Source organism: Pipra filicauda, unplaced genomic scaffold (genome assembly GCF_003945595.2).
Source record: "Pipra filicauda isolate LSUMZ 115617 unplaced genomic scaffold, ASM394559v2 scaffold108_size2327098_pilon, whole genome shotgun sequence".
In the NCBI taxonomy this organism is placed as follows: domain Eukaryota; kingdom Metazoa; phylum Chordata; class Aves; order Passeriformes; family Pipridae; genus Pipra; species Pipra filicauda.
Window position 1 is genome coordinate 1,673,257 of NW_024103529.1, and position 23,371 is coordinate 1,696,627.

Sequence of the window (23,371 nt, forward strand, 5' to 3'; positions counted from 1 at the left end):
CACACCATCTCCCTCAGTAACTTACCTTGGAGATGAGGTACCTTTGTGTCTAGGATACTTAGAGGTGGCCCATTCAACAATAAGATGACAAGTTATGGTAAAACAATGCCAAAGGCAAAGAAACAGCATTAGAAATTTATTCAGAATATAAGAACATTTGTAAAATAAGTATTATAAATGCCTCTGTATAAATAAATGCAATTTTTACAATTCTATATCAAATAAACACAAAATAGCTATTTTACAGCTGCTAGGAAACTGAAAAGTAGCAACACATTTAAAGCTAATTCAGTATGGTGAAAAATTTATAAAGTTAAAATGTATGGTGCAGTATTAAAGGAGGAGAAAATCCTAATAAAACCAGTAGAACAATACTGACATGAATGCAAACTTAGTCACATGTGCTTTGCAATAGCTAACAGTACATTCAAGCTGGTGAAGATTTATACATATAATTAGAAAAAAAAAGTATTTTTTTTTTCTTCTGAACACACTGTGAAATACAAAGTTTCATGCACTCTGATGACTTAAAAAATCAAAAAGTCATGAGTGGACTTAGGTTTTGTTGGCAAGAACCACCTATATTTCTTGTTTTTCCAATGTATTATTTCTGCAGCAAATGTTAGAAGAGTTTAGTTGCTGTGACTCAGGGCGCATCACACACTCTTATATAAATCTCATGTGCTGGTATTTCAGAGTTGCATGAACAGAGTTAAGTTTTTTGGCTTTTATTCTCAGGGTTGGTGCCATTGTAATGGCTACACTGGAACTACAGCTAATTATTAATATTGAAGAGTTTTCACACTAGCACTAAACCTTTTACCACTTCTCTACTGATCTTTTCCAGCATGCCAACAATTCAATTAGTAGCTGCTTGCTTGGGCAAACTAAACTGGTGGTCTGGCAAACTTGCTGCTGCTGAGGCTGTGTGGTATCAGTGTTTCTTTTTCATCTACAAACCCTCTGGGAAGAAAAAGGCTTACATTTACTGATGATTTATAATTAATTCTAAAGCACTTTCAGAGCACAGTTGGCAGGAAAGATACACAGTAAATGCAGTGAAACGACATCAGCAAGTCTTGAGGCCTGAAAAGCACTGAGGACAATTGCAGTTTTTTATGCCTCTAAACCCAGGTGCCTGTTCAGCCCTGAGAGGACAGGACTGAGAGGGGACCTCATCAATGTCTGTCAGTGTCTGCAGGGATGGGTCAGAGGATGAACCAGGCTCTGCTTGGGGCGCCTAGCAAGGGGACAAGAGGCAACAGGCAGAAACTGATCGTCAATATGAGGAACAAATTCTTTCCTGAGCGGATTACTGAGCACTGGAACAGGTTGACCAGAGAGCTTGTGGAGTCTCCCTCAGTGGAGATGTTCCAGAACCATCTGGATGCAATGCTGAGTAACCTGGTCCAAGAAACCCGGCTTGAGCAGGGAGGTTGGACCAGATGACCCCACCAGTGGTCCCTTCCAACCATTCTGTGTTGCTGTGGTTTTATGCTTTCTTAATTTGTACCTATAATTTAAAGACAGATTTAAATTCAAGTGGTACTAAGAAATTTTTTTAGGGAATAAATTCTTTACTGTGAAGGTGGTGAGGCACTGGAACAGGCTGCCCAGAGAAGCTGCGGATGCTCCATCCGTGGAAGTGTTCAAGGCCAGGTTGAATGGGACTTGAAGCAACCTGGTGTAGAGGGACATGTCCCTGCCCACAGCAGGGGAGTTGGAACAAGATGATCTTTTAAGGTCCCTTCCAAATCATTGTGTGATTCTGTTATTCTAAATAGAAAAAAAAAAAAAAAGAGCCTAAGAGGCAATCCAGTGCAGTAGTTGTTTCTAGTCCTCTTCATTGAAAGGTATTTCACATGGACATTTTGAGATTACCTCAAATCAGATGGGTGTTTCAGATGCCAGAAGACAAAAGTGTAATTGCATTTTTACCACAGTACATAGTGGATATTTTCCTTTGTGTTTCTTGTGAAACAAGTGTGCTCAGCTACAACTGAAGCTTATGGCAAAACCCCACATTCCTGTTGGTGAGAAACTTAGCCAAAAAAGGGAAATGCCACAGAAAGCTGCCAAGCAACACCATAAAGGCAGCAGAAATCAATGTGCCTCCTCCCTCAACAGACTGGTTTGCAAAAATTTCCATTCACATTGTAAATTAAGTGCAATTAGCTTGAGAAAGAGGACTGATCAAAACCAATTCCAGGATGTTACTAACTAAAAATTTTGAAATCAGCATTGTTTTAACTTGCTGTTGCAATCAGTCATGCTGGCTTTGTAGATGAAGTATCAGGCTCTAGGGAAGTAGGAATGACTACTCTAAGGAAAGAAGACAACAGCAGCTACAGTAGAAAGAGATGAACACCAACTGCTACAGTTTCAGATGCAACCAAGGTGTAACAATAATGCCATACTCTGAACACAAATTCCCATATTTTGGCTGCCTGGCCTAACCCTACGGTAGACAAAAACAGTTAAAGTCGTCTAAAAATATTTCCTTAGTACCAGAAATGGGAGGAATAAGTGAGAGAAGTTATCATAATTCTAAATACACTGGTAAAACTGGAGGTGCAACTCACTCAACATGTGAAGCAAAAAGGATGAATGACTCCTGAAATCAGATTCCCTAGGAAATAAGCCTGAAAAAAGCAAAGCAGAGGTGTAACATAGTAGCAGGCTAGCACAGTGAATTGACTCTAGTTTGCCATGTTAAAACACACATGGAAGCTCTTTTACGTACTCTGTCAAAAAGAAGAAGAATCTGAACGTAACAGGTGCTATGGTAGACTCCTGTATTTTGACCCCAACAGAAATCAACCTTATCCCCATGATTTGCTTAATGTTCATTAATATAATAGGGCAACATTTGCCATTCAGTCAGTTTGATAATACAGCAATATGATGTGACTTAAACGAAAGAAGAAAATGTTAGCAGTAACAAAAACTAACCTAAGAAGCTATAAGAAGACTTTACCATTCACATTCTGTTTGTGACAGGATATCCATACATCTACACATTTATAGTTTTGTGCCTACGTATTCGATATTAAACAGGTACGTTCCTAATAAGTACCTTTTTGGGTCAAAAAAAAGTATTAAAAAAAGACGTTCTACCTCTTGATCACAGTAAGCTGTAATAAGTACTATACATGTGACAAAAATGGCCCAGCTTCTTAGAGAAAACCTTGGCTATAATGTGTTAGCAAGAAAAACCAACTCTTCTACAAAGTAGTTGCAAACACCATGTAATATAAATACCAGAAGGTCTCCTATCATTTCTTACCCACCCTTGGCTCAGACCATCTACGTGGTGTGGCGAAACTCACAGCCTTTAGCCCTCTTACAAACTGTAAGAAATACACCATCATCATGGTTCTCAGAGATGCAACTCTGAGAGTTTCTTGGGGTTTTTTCCAAATCAACAGGAATTTTCCCACCTGATCTGCACTGTGAGCAGCAGTATTGCAAATAGGGTGCAAAAAAGCAAGGCAGCCTGTCATCTCCCCTCTCTGCAGCTGCCCATTTGTTTGGTTTAACCACAACAGCAAGTCTTTCTTGAGGGCACAATATGGACTTGTGTGCAGAGGGAGCTCAGGGATTGGGAAAACTCTCAAATGATCTCCAAATGACTGAAATGAAAACCTCTTAAAATTAATTATTTTGCTATGTGACACTGTCACCCATGGGACGTATATAAAATGGAAGAGAAGCTGTATGAATATAAACATAACGACACAGACAACGTACATAATTATAGCATGATAATTCAGGCACTGCCATTTTACATTATGAAACAGTTCTTAAGGTTAACATTTTTATTATCCCCATGACACCTCTCTGGGATCCCAGAGAAGGTGCTTTAAGTGTGTCAGCATTGACAGAGCTTTTAGCGTTTGAAGCTCCCTAAAAGGCAGCCTCCAAAAGAAAGTTGTAATGGCACTAAGCATCCTTTAAAGAGATGCATTTAAAGTGAAGTTTCATTGGTGTGTGGTCTGGAGTTCTCTTCTTCCAGTAAAGCTATTCTTTGTTTGAGCATCCTCACTTGTGTTTCATGTCTCTCCACCATGGCCATCATTTGTGATTCCAGTTTCTTCAGCTTGTTTTGATGCTTTTTCTTTGCTTTTTCATAAGCTGCTACCAAGTTGCTGTTAAAAACACAAGGCAATACAAGGTAATTCAAAAAGGCTCGTTCGTAGCAAGTGTTACAAAAAATCCACCCCAAAACCCTACCTTCAGAAAACTCCAAAGTGTGGGTACTGATAATCTTCCTGAAATTAACCAGTGCTTTAAAATGGATTAGATCCAAACCTTATTGATCCAAATCCAGATCAATACTAATGTCTGTGTCTTTTCTGGGGAAGCCCACACCTCTACCAGGAAACTGGTAAAGAAAGTATGTTTAAACATGGTTCAAAGAGCCAGATAGAGGTTCCTGATGATGACCTTGCAGAGCACTGTTTGTGAGTCAGGATACCACAACATTAAACATGTAATGATTTATAAGAACACTTCATGGCCAGAATCTTTTTAGAAAATCCAGGATTGATTTTGCATTTTCCATTTTAAAAAATCACATTTACATTCAGAGGATGGTATCTTGTGCTAATTTACCAGCTGCTGGGTAGGTTCTGTGCCTCCACCTTGACTGAGTAGGAAAGCTTGAGGTGGATGTTGCTTTTCACCACAAAGGCTTTCAGGTAGAATTTAAGAAAAACTACACTGTGAGTGATAGTTCCTTGCAGGAAGGCAGCTGCAGTCCACTGTATTCCTAGTTCATCCAAACACAGGGCCAGTAAAATGCCCTGAGTAAGCAATACAGTTTAACTGTGATTATCCAAGAGAGTTTATTAATGAAGAGGCTGGAGCCAAAGGAAAAAGAGAAGTTTAAAACAAAGTAACAGATTTATAAATCTGAGTTTTGTTTGTTTCTGTAAGTGCATTTACTAGTAACTCAGTTAAGATTAACCTATTTCCCTCCCTCTGTTCTTAACCGTGTAGTTGTCAGTGGCCTACATGGGAGGTTTAATACCTCCCACATCTCTAACTAGAGCCTTAAAGACTCAATGTGTGTGAATTCAAGGATCCATAAACTTCTCATTAAGGTAAGGGGAATATTACAGTGCATTGCCAGAACACAGAAAAAAAAAATCAATGGCAGGTCCATCTGCTGGTAGATCCTTTACCTGTTTGCCCTTTTAAGGTCATTAACAAATTCTGCTGACTGCTGATGTCTGATCTCACTGCTCTTCGTGAGCCTCTCCAAAGCACTCACTAACTCCTGCACTCTAGCCTTCAGTTTCTTCTCCCTGGACCAGGAAAAGAGGAGGTAGAAAACTATGTTCAAAACAGAAATAACAATTCAGCTTGCAAAGTGCATGAACAGTTGTCCTGTGCTGGGTTGACAGGCTGAAAATATTCCCCTTATTTCTACTTGGATAATACAGGAGGTAGTTCTTACATTAAAATTCTCCAAAGATTGATATAACATTCACCACTGTAAACTATATGATCAGAGATACAGCAGACAAAAAAAGCAAACAAACTTCTCTTGTAGATTGTAGTCTTGTATGCATTAAATCGCACTAATAAGCACAAAGATACATAAATAAAAGTTTAAGAATACCTAGAACATGCCTACTGTGTCCTGAATGAGACAGCACAGAAAACCACCAAAGGTACTTAAACATTGTGACAACTTTTAATTAAAAATACCATTCCAGCATTGCTATTAAAAATATTTTACTAAACAAATTTCTCTTTACACAGAGAACCACAGAATGGTTTGGGTTGGAAGGGACCTCTAAAAGTCATCTAGCCTGACATCTAGCAGGGACATTGTCAAGTAGATCAGGTTGATCAGGTTGCTCAGAGCCTCATCTGACCTGCCCTTGAATGTTTCCAGGGATGGGGCACCTGCCAGCTCTCTGGGCAACCTGTGCCAGTGTTCCACCAGCCTCTGAGCAATTCCACTGATTTTAGCTACTACCTCAAATTTACTCAAGTAATTTATACTTGAGTATAAATTTAAGTCTGTATTACAATAACTGACTAGCTTTTTATGGAGCCAGCAAGTCAAGTCCATGTGGCAGTGAGAAAAAGTTAAGAACAGGAGATAGGAGCACAGACAGAAAAGGGCAAATACAAGAAATACAGAAGAAGAAAGAGCATTTTTTTCTATGAAGGACTCTTTCAAACAAGCCAGAGTAGTGAGGCTTAAAATGCTGATATAGTGACTAACACTTACTTGCTAACTATGAACCAAAAGTTAATTACATGAAGTGTGCCAAAATGGAAGCAAGGTACCTTATAGTATTTTTACATTACAAGTATCTCTATGAGGAAAGGAAAAAGTGAACGAGACAGAAATTCTGAGCAGAAGCAAGCATTACAGCATTACAGGGGATTAAGCTGGCTTTAAAAAGTATTTCCTAGCACAGGTAAGCATGTGGCATGAGGCAGGTGCTTCTCCCTGGGGAGCTCCCTGCTCAGAGCTGAAGGCTGCCCAGCCCACTCCTACACTGACAGGGGACTGTTACTGTGCTGGTGTGGAGACCCAGGAGCTTTTCCCGTGACCCATCCTCACAGCAGATAGCCCAGAGAAGAAAACCATCAGATTTGGGAGAAAAAAAAACACAACAACTTTTAAGACTGACATGGAGCTGGGCTCAACTGGGACACAGATTTTGCAGTATCAAATCTTACACTTGGGAACTTTATGTGTTTGTATGTAGACATTTGTCTGTGCTTTGCTGCCCAGAACCACTTTGCAGTGACTGGCCTCTCCCTCTTGTTTTTGCTGCAGTGCTAAGTGAGTATGCTGTGTTTCATCTCAATAACAAGACGACTGCTGTCTCCCACACAAGCCCACCGGGAACGAACACCCTAAAAGCTTCCGCAGCTCTTAACAGACCACACGGATGGTCCTTGAATCCCAGCTCAGCAGGCTGCAGTTCCGAGAGTGGCCTGACTAGGGCAGCCTTTTATCGCCAGAGACAAGGAGACCGCCGGGCTTCAGCAGCTACAGAAGGGCTTTCACAAAGTCAGACGGGGAAATATTCCAAGTCAGCAGTTTATCCCAAGAGACTCAGACGCTGGTTTACCGGCAAAATTGAAAAGGACATAAGAGGGGCCTTGTTGATGAAAAATCATCAGTATTCTTTGTGCGTCCTTTCACTGAAGGAATATGCTCTGTGTTTTCAAATAATACAATCTTTTTCCCTACCAGTTAAAAGCTCACTGCCATCCACCCCAAATATAAATTTCATTTTTTATATCCTATCTTAGCAGCCAGAAAGACTCAGTACAGTCTACGGTCAAAGTCTCTGTTCTGCAAAGAAACAGGAAAAAAAAAAATCCATTTTTACTTGCAACAGAATATAAACAAGAAAACATCAGACTTGGCAGAGGCCAGACCTAATGTGTTTGTGGCATGGCACTACTGATATGAAGAACAGAGTAGGGTAAATTTGGTTCTTGCCTGCTCCAGAGGTCACCACAGCCAGAGGCTCTGGGAAGGCTCAGTAACACCATGCTCAGCACAGCGACCTGGCATGAACAGCAAGTCCAACAAAATAAACATGCACAGTATTTGGGTGGGCAGAGAAATCTAAAAATCACATGAGGCTGATTTAACATTATGTGCACGAAAAGGTATGGCTGTGAAAACACTGCACACTTTGGAAAAAACCCTGCAGAACCACAGTTCACTGCAGCTAAAGTCCTTAATACACCTGTTGTAACAAAAGCTGCGTGGAAAAGAAACACAGTGGAAAGACTTTGAGGAGCCTGTCATGCATGGTAAAGTTTGCTTGCTATGGTGACTGTTACCTGACAAAACAATTATGTCACCTTTTGTCTGTTTTGCACTCACACCTTTCAGCCAGTCCTGTTCAGTCCAAACCCAGCTAAACATCAAGCTGTATTTCTTTACTTTTGGTCTGTAACATCCTTAATCTTGCTGCTTGTCAAAGACACAGAGCCAGCACCCTGGGCCTCCACAAGCTACTTAACTTTCAGATGCTAGATCTGAACCATCTAGCTAAATAGGTAACAGTTGGTAATACTTCAAATCTATAGATGACCCAAACTTACATTTACACTAAAACACATGTATTCCTTTGGCTTTGAAGTCAGTGAAAACAGCACTAGCTAGTAGCGACTCAACCTTAATCTCATGGAAAACAACTAGTATTTTGATTGCACATGCTGAAATATCCCAAAAATCTTCAAAAACCCCAACCCATAGGGATCTACATTTACACCTTCTGTTCCTGATTTTAAAAATGCCTATCTAAATATCTTTACTTCAAGAGACATTTCATAGAACAAGTAACACCTGAGGAGACAGACACAGCAGCAACAGTAAAGACATAGTAAATATCTTGTTTTAGTCTTGGAAATGGAGATGCACACACACCTGGTTAATGACTATTACATGCAAAAAGTACATAAGGTTTTCCCCATAGTGCTGCACCTTCTCTTTTAGTAGCAGATAACAGACCTCAGAGCTGTACCATACTGGCTGACCAGCAAATTCTCTGCCCCTTCCTAAAAATTCCATGCCTCACAATGCTAACTCCTCCCGCTTCCCTCCATTTCTATCACTAATTACCTCAGTCTGGTCAGGAAGAATTGTCCTTATTTCTCTTCAAAACTGATTGCTTGGTTAGGCAGTGAACTGGAGTGATAATGAATCCTGAGCTGCTATTTGTATTCCTTTAATACACTACAGGGTTAGCTGTCTTTACGGAATTTCTAGCACCACTTCACTGTCCTCATTGCTCTTTTAAATCAGCAGGATATGAAAAATTAGCCACTACAGGCTTATTATGGCAGAATATTTTAAAACAATAGTCATAGTCATATGCAGTACTTTTCCACAATGAGATGTCAAAGCTGCAAACCGGAGAAGGAACTGCATTTGAAGTGTCAACCATATGAACATTCTACAACAGGGATCATCATATGGTTGTGGCACAGATTTCTGCTGCCAGTCTTCCAGAGTCCAGAATCCAAAATCACATGGAAGCTTATACACCAAATTTGTACTGCAATTGTGCCCCAGGGTTGTAGTATGGACCTCTGTGGATCCCAAGAAAGCATTTATATGTGTATTTTGATGGGAAGAGGGAATGACAAGCAAGTATTTTTTTCTGAGAAAACAATTTCTGTGAGCCCCAAACTCACAAGTCTATCAGACTGCAGAGGTCAGCACAGCTTTTGCTCCCGACAGCTCCTCCTCCGAGTGGCCACTGCAGCTGGAGCTGCAGAAAATACAGCCATGACATCTTGTGTGCACAGAGGAAATACACAAGTATTCCCAGAAGAGGGAACAAGCCTATGATCTGAGGGCATGGCTCACTTCCAAGCACAAGGGCTCTCTGCTGCGGGGCACTTGAGAAGTCAGCTAGGGAAATCCCTGACTGCTCCCTTTCCAGGGAAAATCTCAGAATAAGTGTATTCAGAGGCTTACAGCCTATGCCAACATCCGCTAAAACAGTATTTTCAATGAAACACCTAATATGCTGGTAATAAAGACTTTTGTTTTGTATTTTCACAATCAAAACACTCAGTAGGCAGCTGCTAAGTGGTTTTCAAGGGCTTTTTGTTTCAGACTTACAGGATGGCTGAATAGGAAGGGGATAACTGGTGTTCACTGGTTTCAAGGCTACCAACGCAGAGGGTGGGGAATTCTGCCAGAGCCATAAAGGAAACTATGTAACATCGGGCACATTTCTGCAGTTTCTGTCAATTTGGCCTCCACTCAGTGACACCATGTTTGGCACACTGTGTTTGGCACAATAGTAATGTAAGCAAGGTCATGAACACCTTTTATTTTCCCTTCTGTCTGGGCATTTCCAGACATGTTCAGGTTTCACATGCTAGAAGTCTTCCCAGATTTTCCTGCCCTTACTTATTTTATTGAAAATTCCCCAGTGCTGCAAACAGGAAGCTGCTCTTCTCTGGCATGCAAAAAGTTGATTTTTCTGCCCTTGGCTTGGAGTGTACCCAGCTAACTCCCCTTCTTGTGAAAGCACCAGCTACCACCCCCCTGCCCTGGGGTCAGGAGCACCAGAGCTCCTGCCAAATCTGAAGCAAAAGAGGAACAATGAGCTCTCTCCAAATCAAGAGGTGAGAAAGTTTCCCACAGCCAGGCAGAGGAGTTCTGCCATCCCTGGGGCCATCCTTTTACTGATCAGGGTGCACTGCCTGCCACAAGCAGATCTCTTCAAATCCTGGCTCAGCAGTCGGAGGGGCACCATTGGCCTCAGCTCAGCACCTGCCCCTGAGCTCTGCAGACACAAATCCCTGAGGCAGCAGCACCAGCAGCAGCTGGGCAGCCAGTCCAAGGGGACAGAGGCCAGAGGTTTCCTAGCCAAGAGTATCCATGCAGGTGGGGTAGCCCCTAGGCACCTGGGGCTTGGGGAAGGGAGGTAGGAGAGGCACCTCCTGCTTGGTGGTCCCAAGCTGTCTTCATGGTCCCTGCTTGGAAGGGCAGGCACACACCTTCAATCCCACACTTCACTCCTACTCCCTTTCCTCATACCCTCCTGTTGTGAGCCTGGCATGATCCCTCACTGACTTTTCCAGTTGAACAGAGTGACACATGACTGTTTTTTCTAGGCATTTGACTCCATTCCTCTCAGGAGATAACAGCTGGACATTTAAAAAGGAATGCAGATAAATTCTCTTTTAGTCAGCAGTTTAAACTAACATTCTTCATCAGGCTGGCATGCAGAATCCCCAAGCTAATTGAAATACGTTCTTGCCTCACTGGTCTGAGTTGGCCTGCTAAGGAAAACAACTAATATATAATAACTGTACTAAAGAGGCAACAAAGCAATGCCTCACAAATGCCAAGAAGGTATTAAAATTATCCTCTTCAAATGCCATGTCTTCCTGGCTCATCTCCTCAGGATTCACTAGGCTTGAGAACACCTGTGCTGGCTGCTACCTGTGCAAAGGGAGCATCTTCTCATCACAGAGAAGATGGAGGGTGCTTTAAGAAAACACTTTGCTGCTGGTGTAAAATATTGTACTGGTTTTTTTGGGTTTTTTTTTTTTGCTAACTGTCAGATGCTTAGAGCAGATCTCAAAAACCAGACAGTACCACGGGCATGTGTTACACCACCTGCAGTGGGGAGACAGGCCAGGTGTGGTCCTGGAAACCACAGACTGGCAGCAGAAAGGGAGAACAGCCCTGGAGGGAGACAGCAGCATGCCTGCCACACTCACTGCTCAAACCTCCCACCCAGCTTTGCCAGCCCAGCCTGGGAGCTCTCCAGACCTGGAGCTCTTTTGGAGCTCCCTGTGATGATTATATCCAAGTGCACAGCAGCTCAGCAGTTCAGATAACCACACAGAGGTAAGGAGAACTACTTATTCCATGTCAAAAGTAGAGAAAAAGAAAAATTATGGCTGTCTGTGATGCATGTAAAAAACCAGCTATTTGAGGTGCTTCTGAGGAAGCACCTTATATCACCATGAGTCACTTCTCTTCTTATGAGAAGGTTTCTCTCAGTGGCACTCTCCAGAGGGATTTCCACACACTGAACTCCTCAGGCAGCCAAGGGAAACCACAGCAGAACACAACACAGGCACAAAAAGGATATCTCTAAAACTTGCAATGGCTGCAATCCATGCCAGTGTCTGGCTTTCATATGTCTCAGAGTTGCTTATCTCTTCATTTAATGGATGTGATAATTAAAGGACAGAAATAAGCAAATGTAACTGACAAAAAACCCCCTGAGGATGCATCAGTAGCTGCACAACAACAACCCCTGCCTCCCTCTCCCCTCTTTTATCCACCATGTTTGTCCTGTACTTTGGTTAAAGAAAAGGAGGATTTTACAAATCAGTAAAAGTCTTAAGAGTAATTTTAAATCTGGATCATTACAATATGATGTGTTTTAGGTATTTCTACTTCCATTTCTGAGACGTAGCCTGACTGAAGGTCAAGATAGGCCTGAATTTCAACTATGCTTCCACAGACTTCTGGATCCTGCTATCATGAAACTAAGGTTGGCCCTTGAAAACACACCAAGCTGAGATGCCATCATATGAAGTTTGTGGAAGTTTAAAATAAAGGAAGGTGGCTTGATCTATCTCTCACTGACAGTGTGTCAGGGAATAGCCACTGCCATGCCTTGGCACAGCTTTCTGTTGAAAGGGTTTCTCTCTGAAAAGAAGCTTGGCATAAAACAAAATTGTGATCTTCAGACAAGCATAAGGACCTAAGTCTGCAATAAGCATTACTGTATCTCAACAGACACATAGAAGTTATTGCAATAGCATGAATTCTTTGTGTCCTACTAGAAATACCTGCAGCTTCCACTTCCAGAGAGGCAGGATCACAGTTCTGTGCAAAATGTACTTTTTATTAAGAGCAAAAGAACTGTTTGCCAGTCCTACCAATTACAACTTCTTCCCCCTCTCCATGGCAACTTCCCTATTAGTAGCATCATTCAGTATGCTATCTCTCAGTTTAAAAGTCATCAGACATGGTAAATACATAGCTTCTTTGTTGTCTTGCCAGATGGAAAATCACTCTTTTGTGAGGGAGATACTGAAACACGTATAGACTGACACAATTCATGTAACACTGCACAGCCATCAAAGATCGTAATTTTGTGCCAAATGATGATGCAGCCCAGGTCTGAACAGTCAGTCTAGTTATAGTGTTTTGCCTGCCATGGCCCTTACCTAGTACTGCCAGATCCTTCCTGGTCAATCATTTTAATGCTTATAAATGACCATCTAAATATATAAACAAAATACAACCCTACAGAGACAGAAGAGCTATCAGCAATTGGAAATACAAGGAGAGACTGCAGGAGGACTTCAACAGACAAAGCATTTCTAGCAAGGCCTAGGGAGAGAGAGAAGTTTCAGTCTTGCCTGGTCATTTTTCACAGAATGAAAGAAATTAGTGGAAGAAAAGAGTAGTTATATCACCATTATCACTGCCCTGCTAAAGCAAGATGGCATTCTTCCTGCCTCTCTAATCCTTTCTGCCACCTCTAATGCATTCACCTGCAGTAGTGCAAAACTGGTATGTACCTACTAAGTTACCAAACTCACACAAGTCATACACAGCTCTCCCTGCCCTGCCACAGCAGAGCAGAACAAACCAGCAAGGAAAATACTGTTTTAAGGTCTCCCTAAGAGACTGTGTCATGTGTCTGATTTTGGGGTATTCAACCAGATCCTCTCATAAAACTGGCTTCTGGTACGATCATCAAGCTGTCAGTGCCGGGCCATGAGGCTGCTGGGAACACATTTTTTGCCCTCACAAGAATAAAGTATTTCCTGCCAACAAGCTTGTTTATGGATGCGCCAAACTCAAGAAAAAAGAGGCTTCATGTCTATTGAACCACTTCATCATTCCATTAAGAAAAGAGAGAGGGAAAAATAATACTGTTAAAGACTCTGACAGAAAGCATTTATGTTTGGCTGGAACATTAGTGAGCTTAGACTGCAATATCAGAAATTTATTAACCCAGATGTAACTTTTACAGCTCAGAACTTGCAGATAATTTACATTTCTACTAGTGAGCATAGCTATCATGACAAAGAAAAGTGATTTCTGTGAAAAGCTGGTAAGAGAGGTTTTAATGTTGAACACTACTGTAGGAAATCTTCAGTTGTACTAGAACAAATACATAATGGAACAGTAGATGAAGAACTGCTCCAGCCTTGAATTTCTGGTGATGGGCACTACCAGTGAAAACCTGATAAGCTTCACAACACACTTCTGGATTCCAGAAGATTCTCTCTGTAGATTCTCTGCAGAGAGAAGCCAGCCTATCTCTGTGGATGAGACTGTTCTGCTGCATGGCCATTTGCAGATTATGAACAAATAAATGTTTTCAAACTACACCAAAACTCAAACCTTAACTATGTCCTGCTGTTTTATTTGGGTTTCACTCTGCTTCAATTAACTGAGAAGAACCTGACAATTTAGCAGCAACAGAGAACAGAATGGGAAAGCAGTAGAGGGGAGAGCTGCCAGGGCTTTAGTCTCTGTAAAGACTGTAAAGGATCAGGACAGGACAGGACAGGATATCATCTTGATATCACACGCTCTGACAAACAGAAAGACTCAAAAGCAAATGGATTTTCGCCCCTATCCTTGCAGCTGTTGTCCCCTACACCAGTGTCTACTGCCTGGAGAGACAACAGGTAGGTCCAATCGCTGGATGTGTGCACACATTGTAACCAGTACTGAAACGCTCCTGAACATTGGCATTTCAACACTGCCTCTAGACCACAGAGGGCGATACGCACTTGTTTTCACATTTCCCTCCTGTCCCCTGACAAACACAGATACTGGGCAAGATATTTTTATTTTGTATTCTGATCCTACTTCTTTGGCAGGTGAGGAAGGTAATCAGGGCAGCCAGCAGGATCTCTCCTGGTTCACACATAGTGTCAGGACTTGTTTTCCCATACAAGCAGGAAGAGTATTGAGGGATTGGCACATGCTAAATGCACGGAGTTAAGTTTGCTTCATTCCTAAAGATATCACAACCACCTCAGACCATTCTGCACTGTTGTAGCACTTGTAGAGGAAAATGAACTTTGATTATTTTTTGGAACTCTTTCGTGGATCCATGATGGTATAAATTTCATTGTGATATTTGAGGATCCATTTACTCAGAAGAGCAGTTAAGAACTGCTGGTATATTTTAGGACAGCTGTGGCTAAGCAGGGTGCAGTAAGATTTCTCCAGCTGCTACACAGATTTTGAGAGAAAGCTTCAGGATAAGGAGGACTAAGCATTCAGCCTGATCTGGGCTGACACACTGATTAAGGAGAAAAACACCCTGTCCACACAGCTTGCAGGAACTGTGTTTGAACCCCACTGGCAGCAGCAATCACATTTAGTACAGTCATATTTCCATTACACTGAGAGTCTTCACAATTTATGTACAGTTTAATCTGATTATTTTTCTTCCCCATTTCTGCCTGACAAAGTGTACTCATGAGGCCTCTGGCTGGAAATCCATGCTAATCAAGTTAAGGGCCAGTAGATAAAGCAAAGTTGTTTTCTCTGTGTTGTCAGCAAACCACATTTCATGACTATACTGAAGCCTCTGCTAACTAAGGTCATTGACATCATCTTGAAATCCAGGAGCAAGTAACAAGAGCAGGAAAAAGCCCCATCTTGAGTGAAGACAAAAAATGCTGGTGAAGCAGCTCACACCAGGGCTGCAATGTTGGGGGCAGGGGGGAGGCCAATGGCTTCTATGCAATGTTTATGTAAATTACTTTTTTATGGGTTTTATCCACCCACACACAAATGACAGTTTGGATTATTTCAACTGTGGAATTTTGTTTCCTGCATCATGAAAACTAAGTACTCAGCAACTGCCAGACTGCTAAGCAAATGGTATGAAATGTATTGATTCTACAGTGGTAATGATCTTACATTTTTACATAATGCCTTCCAGGCTTAAGTGACCATAGGTACTCTATACATTGCACCTATGAAAAAAGCACCTCAGGAATAAAACACCACAGCTGCTTGAAAGGACATTCCACCATTAAAGAGGGTGCAAACACCAGGAAAGCAAAATACACTCTTCCCAGCTTAAAATCTTAGTAGTATTTTGGAGGGGTTCTAAATATAAGAACCAGATTAGATATTAAGACAGCCATTTATTGGAAAAGGTGGAACAAGTACTGAAACAACTATCAAAACAGTGAATGTCTTTGTCATGAAGTTTACTGCATAGCTGGTGCAGCAAAAACTGCTGCACAAACAAATATCTAGCTAATGTATAACTGTACTGAAAGCTTAGGCTTAAAACCTGGCTGTTGACAAAAGCAGTTTGTCAAGACATCAATTTTCTCTCCCGTTGGAAAGCTAATGCTTCACACAATGTCATTTGTAATTGAACTGTGGCTCCACTTACATACTCAGAAAGAAAATGGAGCATCTGAGTCATCAAAATGCCTGTAATTCCCACTCCTGTAACTCCTGCCCAAGTTCTAACCTGTGACCAACCCTCTTAACCAAAGATCACACCACAAATCTTCACTAAAGGTTTTCTGTACGCACACAAGAAAAATCATGTTTGCGTCTCACACTCTTTGCTGAAAACAATGACTACAGCCATTTTGAGGGTTTAATTTCTAAAATTCAACTGAATTTTAGAGAACCCCAAGGAGAATGGAGCTGAGCACCATGTGAAGACTTTCACCAGACTAAAGAAAACAGCAGAGAGGGGAACATTAGAACATTTTCCTTCTCATGGGACAAATCTGTGATCACTCTTAAAATCACTTGAGGGTAAGAGCAAAGGCTCAGAACTAAGCCTTGCCCCAGGCCTACAGGACAAGTGGTGTCCCTGGTGAGGGAAGCTGCTTACCTCCTGAGTGCGTTTGTCAGCTCAGCAGTCAGTTCACTCTCGGTGTATGGTCTCAGCTCAGCAAGAGTTAATGGTGCTGCGGTGCCATCACTGCATTCCTGAGAAACCAGGAAACACCATCTAGTTTGAAAGTACTTACCATCTTAACTGGAAAATTCTGAAAACCACTTAGGTAACAGCTACTTGTAAAATGAAGGTGAAATAAACATCACAATATTACAGCAACATGGCAGTGTATCAACATACCAAGAAATAGACTAAATGGATTAACACTTCACAAATCCCCCTAAATGTTTCCTAAACCACCACAGCTCATCAACTTGCAGAATTCTGCTAGTGTGCAAAACTGCTGGTGATTTCCCTATATTTCTTTTGAAACAAAGAACACTTGAAACAAAGAACTGCTGGGATCAAAAAATTCAGATGATGCACTGCTAGAAACAAGTAAGAAAGACAGTTATACACTAGCTCTGGATTTTGTTTTTGAACACATTACTGAGGCTTATCTGGGGACACAGCACTAAAATAAGAGGACCTAAGTTTTTCCAGGTATCTATTTCTTAATGCAAATTAATACAGTTAATGCAGAAATCTGTTTATTTTGCATTATAATAAGAGGAGAAAAAGCCTTAATTCTCAAATTATTACAAATTGACTTGGAAAAAGAGACTGTCATTACAATGCTCTAACTGCTTCAAAGGAATGAGAGCTTATTTTTTCAAATTTTGTGTTTGGGGGAGGATGGCATTTTGCTTATACTCCATCCCTTCCACTGTTTCCAGCAAGTGGCAACAGGCAAGACACACGTTCGACCACAGCAACTTGTATGTTTGGCAAGACTGGGCTTGTGGTAATCCTCCTCAAAACAACCTTCTTTTTTGCACAAGCTTAACAATAATTCTGCAAAGTCCTCATAAGTCACAGTATGGAAGGAATCGCCTAACAACTGGAGAAGAGAGAAAAGATCTACATATAGACAAAAGAGAAGAATTATTAACATGCTAAAGACTGATACAGGGAGGGAAGTGGTATAATTAATCATGTTTATGGCTTTGGAAACTTAGCTTGACTCCTGACCTTGACCAGTTTGTCTTTGCTTCCACTGCTGGTTGAGCTGAGAGACCTCATTCTCTGCTCTTTTTGTTCTTCCACTTCAGATTTCAAGTGCTCAATGTGGACGAGGTAGGCCTGCTCCTGGGCCTCTCGAGTGCTCAGTTTCAATTCCAATGCCTTCTTCTCCTTCTCTAGCAGGTAAAGCTGTGCCTTGAGCTCTGCCATCTCCTCCTGTTGAAGAAACATTATCAGCATGCTGCTCATGGGACTATATACCTAAAGGAAGAAGAGGTTAAACAAGATTTTCATCCACTCCTATAACCCAAGTGTCCTTTTCATGGAGAACACTATCAGCACCCACATGCCTTTTTATAGTCACATAGCATATTCGTCAAAAGACTAGTACATCTTGAGTCTGAATATGATGAGCTGTGCCACTTCAGTATCAGCCTCAGAAATAAGCTCATAGCCACTAGTGTGGTGCTGAAACTAGACTATCAAGGATCTGAGAGAGTAGCCACAGCTGCTGAAATTTCTTTGGTTCTACTTTGCCCTTCAGAGACCACTTGCTTAAAACAAGAAGCGTATTACTTTCCTGTCAAAAACCTCCCTAAATTCCAGATTTCAGTTTCTTATTGATACATAAGAATTTATCTCATTAGAATGGAGGGGTTTGAGGGACTAGGACAACACACACAGGTAACATATTCCCACTTTGTAATACCAACCTCTGTGGTAGAATGAATTAAGTCAATAAGGGCAACTTGGTATGGCACCATCAGATGTCCATTTTTAATTTCCCTTCTCTAGAAAACCAGAATACCCAAATATACACAACTTAAGTTGACAAAATTGCACTCAATTATATTCTTCCATAAATATGATCCACAGAGGATTGACTTCACAGAGAGAAGCTGAATTCTGAGAGCTCATTCTTGTGTGCAATTCTTCTGCCACTCTGATGTTTATGACAGGGCTGTCACCTACTGTAACACAACAACTGATATTTGGGGACAGATCTCTGTTTTAACATCTGTCTGACAGTGGCTGGGCAGAAGTTTAAGAGCAGGGCCTGAGTGCAATGACCCTTCTTTCAGCACATGCTCCCAGCCTCCCACGTAAGGCAGCTGATGGATATCCCGAACCAGAAGGACCTTTGTGTTTAAAAGCACTTCAGAAAAGTTTCTTCTACAAAATGCCTAGTTATTTTCTGAACCCAGAAAAACCCAGTATCCACAAAACCTTTAAAGAGATAGAACTAAAATGTAATTTACATTATGTGCTAAACAACACCAACAAACAAACAGAAGACTGCCAAAACCAAAAAAAGACTCCAACCTAGAATCATGTTCTCGCTGCTGAGCTTGTCTTGTGCTAGGTTTCCTCATTGATGACTATTGAGTTAAATGCAGACATTTTCTGTATTACCTTTCAGTTCTAAACTTGTTCACTATGTAAACACTTCTCAAAAACAGAAGTTTCTTGTTCTGTGGCCAGCCTAGGAACAAGTCACTATTTTTAATTTTTTTTAAACACAAATTTCGACTAACTTTTCATGTAGAAGAGAATCTACGACTGCCACCAAAAATTTGCTGTCTGGATTAAGTGTAACCAGTGCATGCAGGTGTATCACAGTTACAACCACCATAGGTAATCATCAGCTTATTCAGAATCACCAACAATGCAAAAATGAAATCCATACCTTAAAATCATCTGCTTGTTTGTGAACTGAAGGCTAGAAGCACAACCAGTTTCATTCAATGTGGTTTACACAAATTTAGTTGTTAGGCAAACTTACCATTAATTTCCTTTGTCAACAGTAAATACATAAATAATACTGATAAATAATGATAGGGACATTTAGTTATAGGAGTTGAACTGGATGGTCTGATATACTCAAGTGTATGTATTTAGTTTCTTAAGCCTCTATTTCTAAAGCCATTAATCTACTTAGCCTACTTAGTGAAGGCTGAGAAGTCATTTGAATAGAGTACTTTGACACCTATATGAAAAAAGATACTCTTGATAGAGGGCTATCTGTGTGGTATGATGGTTATGACAGATCTTCCCTGGTTGGAAGCTGAAGCTAGGCAAATTCAGCCTAAAAATGAGGGACATCTATTTCCTAAAATAAAAAGTGAATTTAACCACTACAACAATGAATTTGTGGAATTGATTTTTCTCGCCACCTAAAATTTTTAACTTATTTTAATTATATTTTAAGTTATTTTAATTTTAACATATTCAAGCTCAAAATAAACTTAAGGATCAACGGTTAACTCCTTTGTTTATGAAGACAGTAAGTTTAAATAATCATATATGAATTCACCAGTTTGCATCCTGTCCAAGAAGACATATCGTGCACTTCCCATATGTTTAGTTTTCTCATGTCAAAACAATGTGACTTGGAAGTAAAGAAGCAAAGACAAAGCAGGGGAGAAAGCAGGGGAAAAGTGGAAAAGCTCTCAGCCAGTGTCTTACAGAGGCTTTCAAGGAAGGAGCAGGAAGGAAAGGTTGAAGCTAAAAATTAAAACTACAGTTGAGGATAGCGGTATGGACACATACAATCTGTGAGGCAGGGTGGCAACAGCTACGTGTTATAAGGGAAACTTCAAGGAATTCAGGTTTAGTTAGATTTTTCCCATGAAAATACATTTTCTAAAGACAGCATCTAAATTTAATTTAAATTAAAACACCACCTTTGTATATTTACTATACACCTTTTCTTCTAATTACAGGTTGCTGTGAAACATCTTGCAGTTTAACACTTCTGAGTGTATGTCTAAAGCACGAGTGGCATTTACAAAATGAAACCCTGAAGGAGCACGTGGCAAGTGGTCACTCTTCCAGGTGATAGTAGAACACTTTAGTAATACATGCGAATTCACAAGCTTCAATTATAGTAGTTATTTCAGGACTAATTAATTGAATATTGAGGAATATTTTGTACTTGCAGTCATTAGAAAGAATTTCTTTACAGAGAGGGTGGTCAGACATTGGAATGGGCTGCCCAGGGAAGTAGTGGATTCTCCGTCCCTGGAGATTTTTAAAAAGAGACTGGATGTGGCACTGAGTGCCATGGTCTAGTAACCGCAGTGGTAGTGGATCAAGGGTTGGACTTGATGATCTCTGAGGTCCCTTCCAACCCAGCTGATTCTATGATTCTATGATTCTATATTGTAATTCTGAATTTGGGCAAAAACTTGAATGAAAATTAAAAACTTTTGATTCAATATAATCAGAAACACCATGGAACTTTCAAAATCAACATTTGTATCGGATGTAGTCATGTCAGAAGAACAAAACAGCAAAGAACTCTAATGTGGCAAGAAGTTCTAAAAATCATGAAAAGTCAGGACTCTAGGAGGATGACAGTACCCAAGTGGCATCTGCCAGCCATCAGAGGTAAAACAAACATCAGAGCAGACAAATGTCATGCTCTAGTTAACTGTATTTTACTATATAAATCTATAAGGGCACGAACTGCTGTAACAAAGGTGAACAAGATCCTTAACATTTTCCACAAAGAGACTGAAGTCTCTTCAGTCATTATGAGCAACATTATCACCACCTGTACACAAAGGAGGAAAAATTACCAGTGTAGAAAGCTGAGACTTCTTATCTAGATTAAGTCCTTTGAAATGCAGAAATGCTGTAAACCAAGAATTATTTACAGCCATCAGAAGTAATCTCCTTGCTAACTGGGGCATGACAACAACTGACCTCAAAGCAAGACCGCTGAATGATGACAAACCACAGCCAAGAATATATTTGGAAACATGATTAATTATTGCTTGAAGCAAAGAACTGGATTTTACAGAAGTACTGGTAGACCACTGCGTCTTACACTCTGGACCAATAAAAAAATAATAAACATGGCAACAGAGAAACCACCCTCAAAACATCTTTTTAATCAATAATGAAGAACTACTGGTGTAAAGGCATTTTCAGATTGATGTAGAGATCAGTTTTTACCGGGAGTTATAATGGAAGGTGCCAAAAGATGCAGTAGAGATTCCAATACAGACACAAGTTTTGGAAAGACAGCACAGATCTTAAGACCCAGCAGTGCAGGAAATTATTGAGTAGCTCAGTCAGCTGTATCATCCTTGCTAAGAATGTGCAAGGGAGGGAAAAAATTAAAAGCTGATACACAATGAAGTCTTCTGCAGCACAGATGAGTCCATCTGCTTCAAGTTAAATGAAACTTAAATTTAAATCCTCCATTTGTCTCAGAAGCAGGCAGATGCATATGCTATCTGTATGAGGTACGTTTCAAATAACAAGACACAAAAAACATACTCAGAAAGCCAATACATCCATGAGTCCAGACTTCAGGTTCAACTATGTTATATTTTCTAAACATATGAGCAAGGTATAATGTAGACCTGAGCAACAATCGTGGATGCTAAAAAGGTAATACATTCTCTGGCAACCAAAGCATGCAGAGTGTAGCTGTGCCTTTTGTAATGCTTCATGCATAGAAGAGTTGCTGAGAACACAGCTGCGTTGGGCAGGACATTTCAAGGATGAAGGACCACCACCTCCCTAAGATCTTGCTTTACGGTGAACTTGCTATCGGCTGCCACATAAGAGGAGCCCCGAAGAGAAGACACAAGGGCTCCCTGAAACAACATCTCAGCCTTGGCCATATTGATCAACATCACTGGTCTACTCTGGCCTCAAATCGGGAGGCCTGGAGACACACCATCTATAACGCTGCTGCTTCTTTTGAGAAAGCATGCAGGATCACTCTTGAGGAGAAAAGACAACGCAGAAAGAATCGTGTCTTGCAGAATATACCATCTAAGGAGTCTTTCTGCTGTGCCTTTTGCAATCAGACTTGTCTATCTCGTAGTGGCCTTATTAGCCACCAGTGTGCCTGTAACAAATGTGGATAGAGCCCTTCCCAAATCTTCATTCGTGAAGCCTAGCCATGATATGATGATATGCATAGAAGAAAGGCAGGAGTTTTCAATTTCTGAGCAGAAGATCACGAACCAACGAATGTGTTCCAAGGTTTGACAAACTTGAGTTTTCACCATGTCTCTTTCAGAAACCTAAGGTTTTCCCGCATTGTGAATTCCAGCAAAGTACAAGAAATTACAATGAATAACAGTACTGTCAGTTTCTCTGTACTGGAAAGGACTGAAGGTGACTTCAGCCACCTAGGTTTAACGTGTATCTATTCTGTTTGCAATCCACACAACTCGAAGAAGAAAGATTTCTTCTTCCAGGGGCAATTCCTGCAGTGAAAACCCAGTGTAATAGGTCCAACCAAAAGTTATGAACAGATGCCATATGTCAAAACCAAGTTAGATGATTGCTGAGTGAACAAAAGGATTACCAGCGCTCCAAACTGTACCAGAAATTATGATATGCAACTGCTGGTGTTTCTGCCAGTCAGCGAATGCAAGGGCACTAATCACAAGAGGTAGTTCTGCAGTTTGCCTCCACCAATCAATTTAAATGTAGAGGTAAGAATGGTGTACAAAAGATTTCAAGGAAGATCTGGACACAAAAGAGGAGAATGAACATGATATCTGAAATACACATCTAATTATCTACAAATGTCTTCCAGTACATCTTGCATGCTTCAGTTATGGGGAAAATATTGCTGTAGCCACAACATGTTCAAACAAGTAACATAACTTTAAATCTTCTGACAGGTAGCAAGCAATCTTTCTTCTGAACTGCAAATAATGAATGCATTATTGCAAACTTATATTTATTATCATGGAAAGGCAGCACCACTAAGAATATAATTATCATTACTAAGCTACCAGTTAGCCAGAAGGAGCACATCTGAATAAAAATCTAAAGCTTTAGAAGTTTATGAAACTATTAGGATTTGCTGTCCCAGTTGATACCATCAGCTGACACATCTGCCATTAGTTGACTAAAATACTACTTGTTAAAATGCAGAAATTAAACTTATTTAA

At 40.7% G+C, this 23,371-nt stretch overlaps 1 protein-coding gene across 2 annotated transcripts in view; it reads right to left on the reverse strand.

Moving 5' to 3' along the window:
- Positions 1-119: 119 nt before the first annotated feature.
- The window catches only part of MCC (MCC regulator of WNT signaling pathway), a 205,038-nt gene continuing 181,786 nt past the window's right edge, over positions 120-23,371 (reverse strand). For both annotated transcript variants that reach the window (XM_027712627.2, XM_027712630.2), the window contains 4 exons: positions 17,454-17,660; positions 16,377-16,474; positions 5,187-5,309; positions 120-4,148 (listed from right to left, as the gene is read on the reverse strand). In XM_027712627.2, the coding sequence (XP_027568428.1) occupies positions 3,968-4,148; positions 5,187-5,309; positions 16,377-16,474; positions 17,454-17,660 (609 nt within the window). In that variant the 3' untranslated portion in view covers positions 120-3,967. The remainder of the gene's footprint in view (positions 4,149-5,186; positions 5,310-16,376; positions 16,475-17,453; positions 17,661-23,371) is intronic.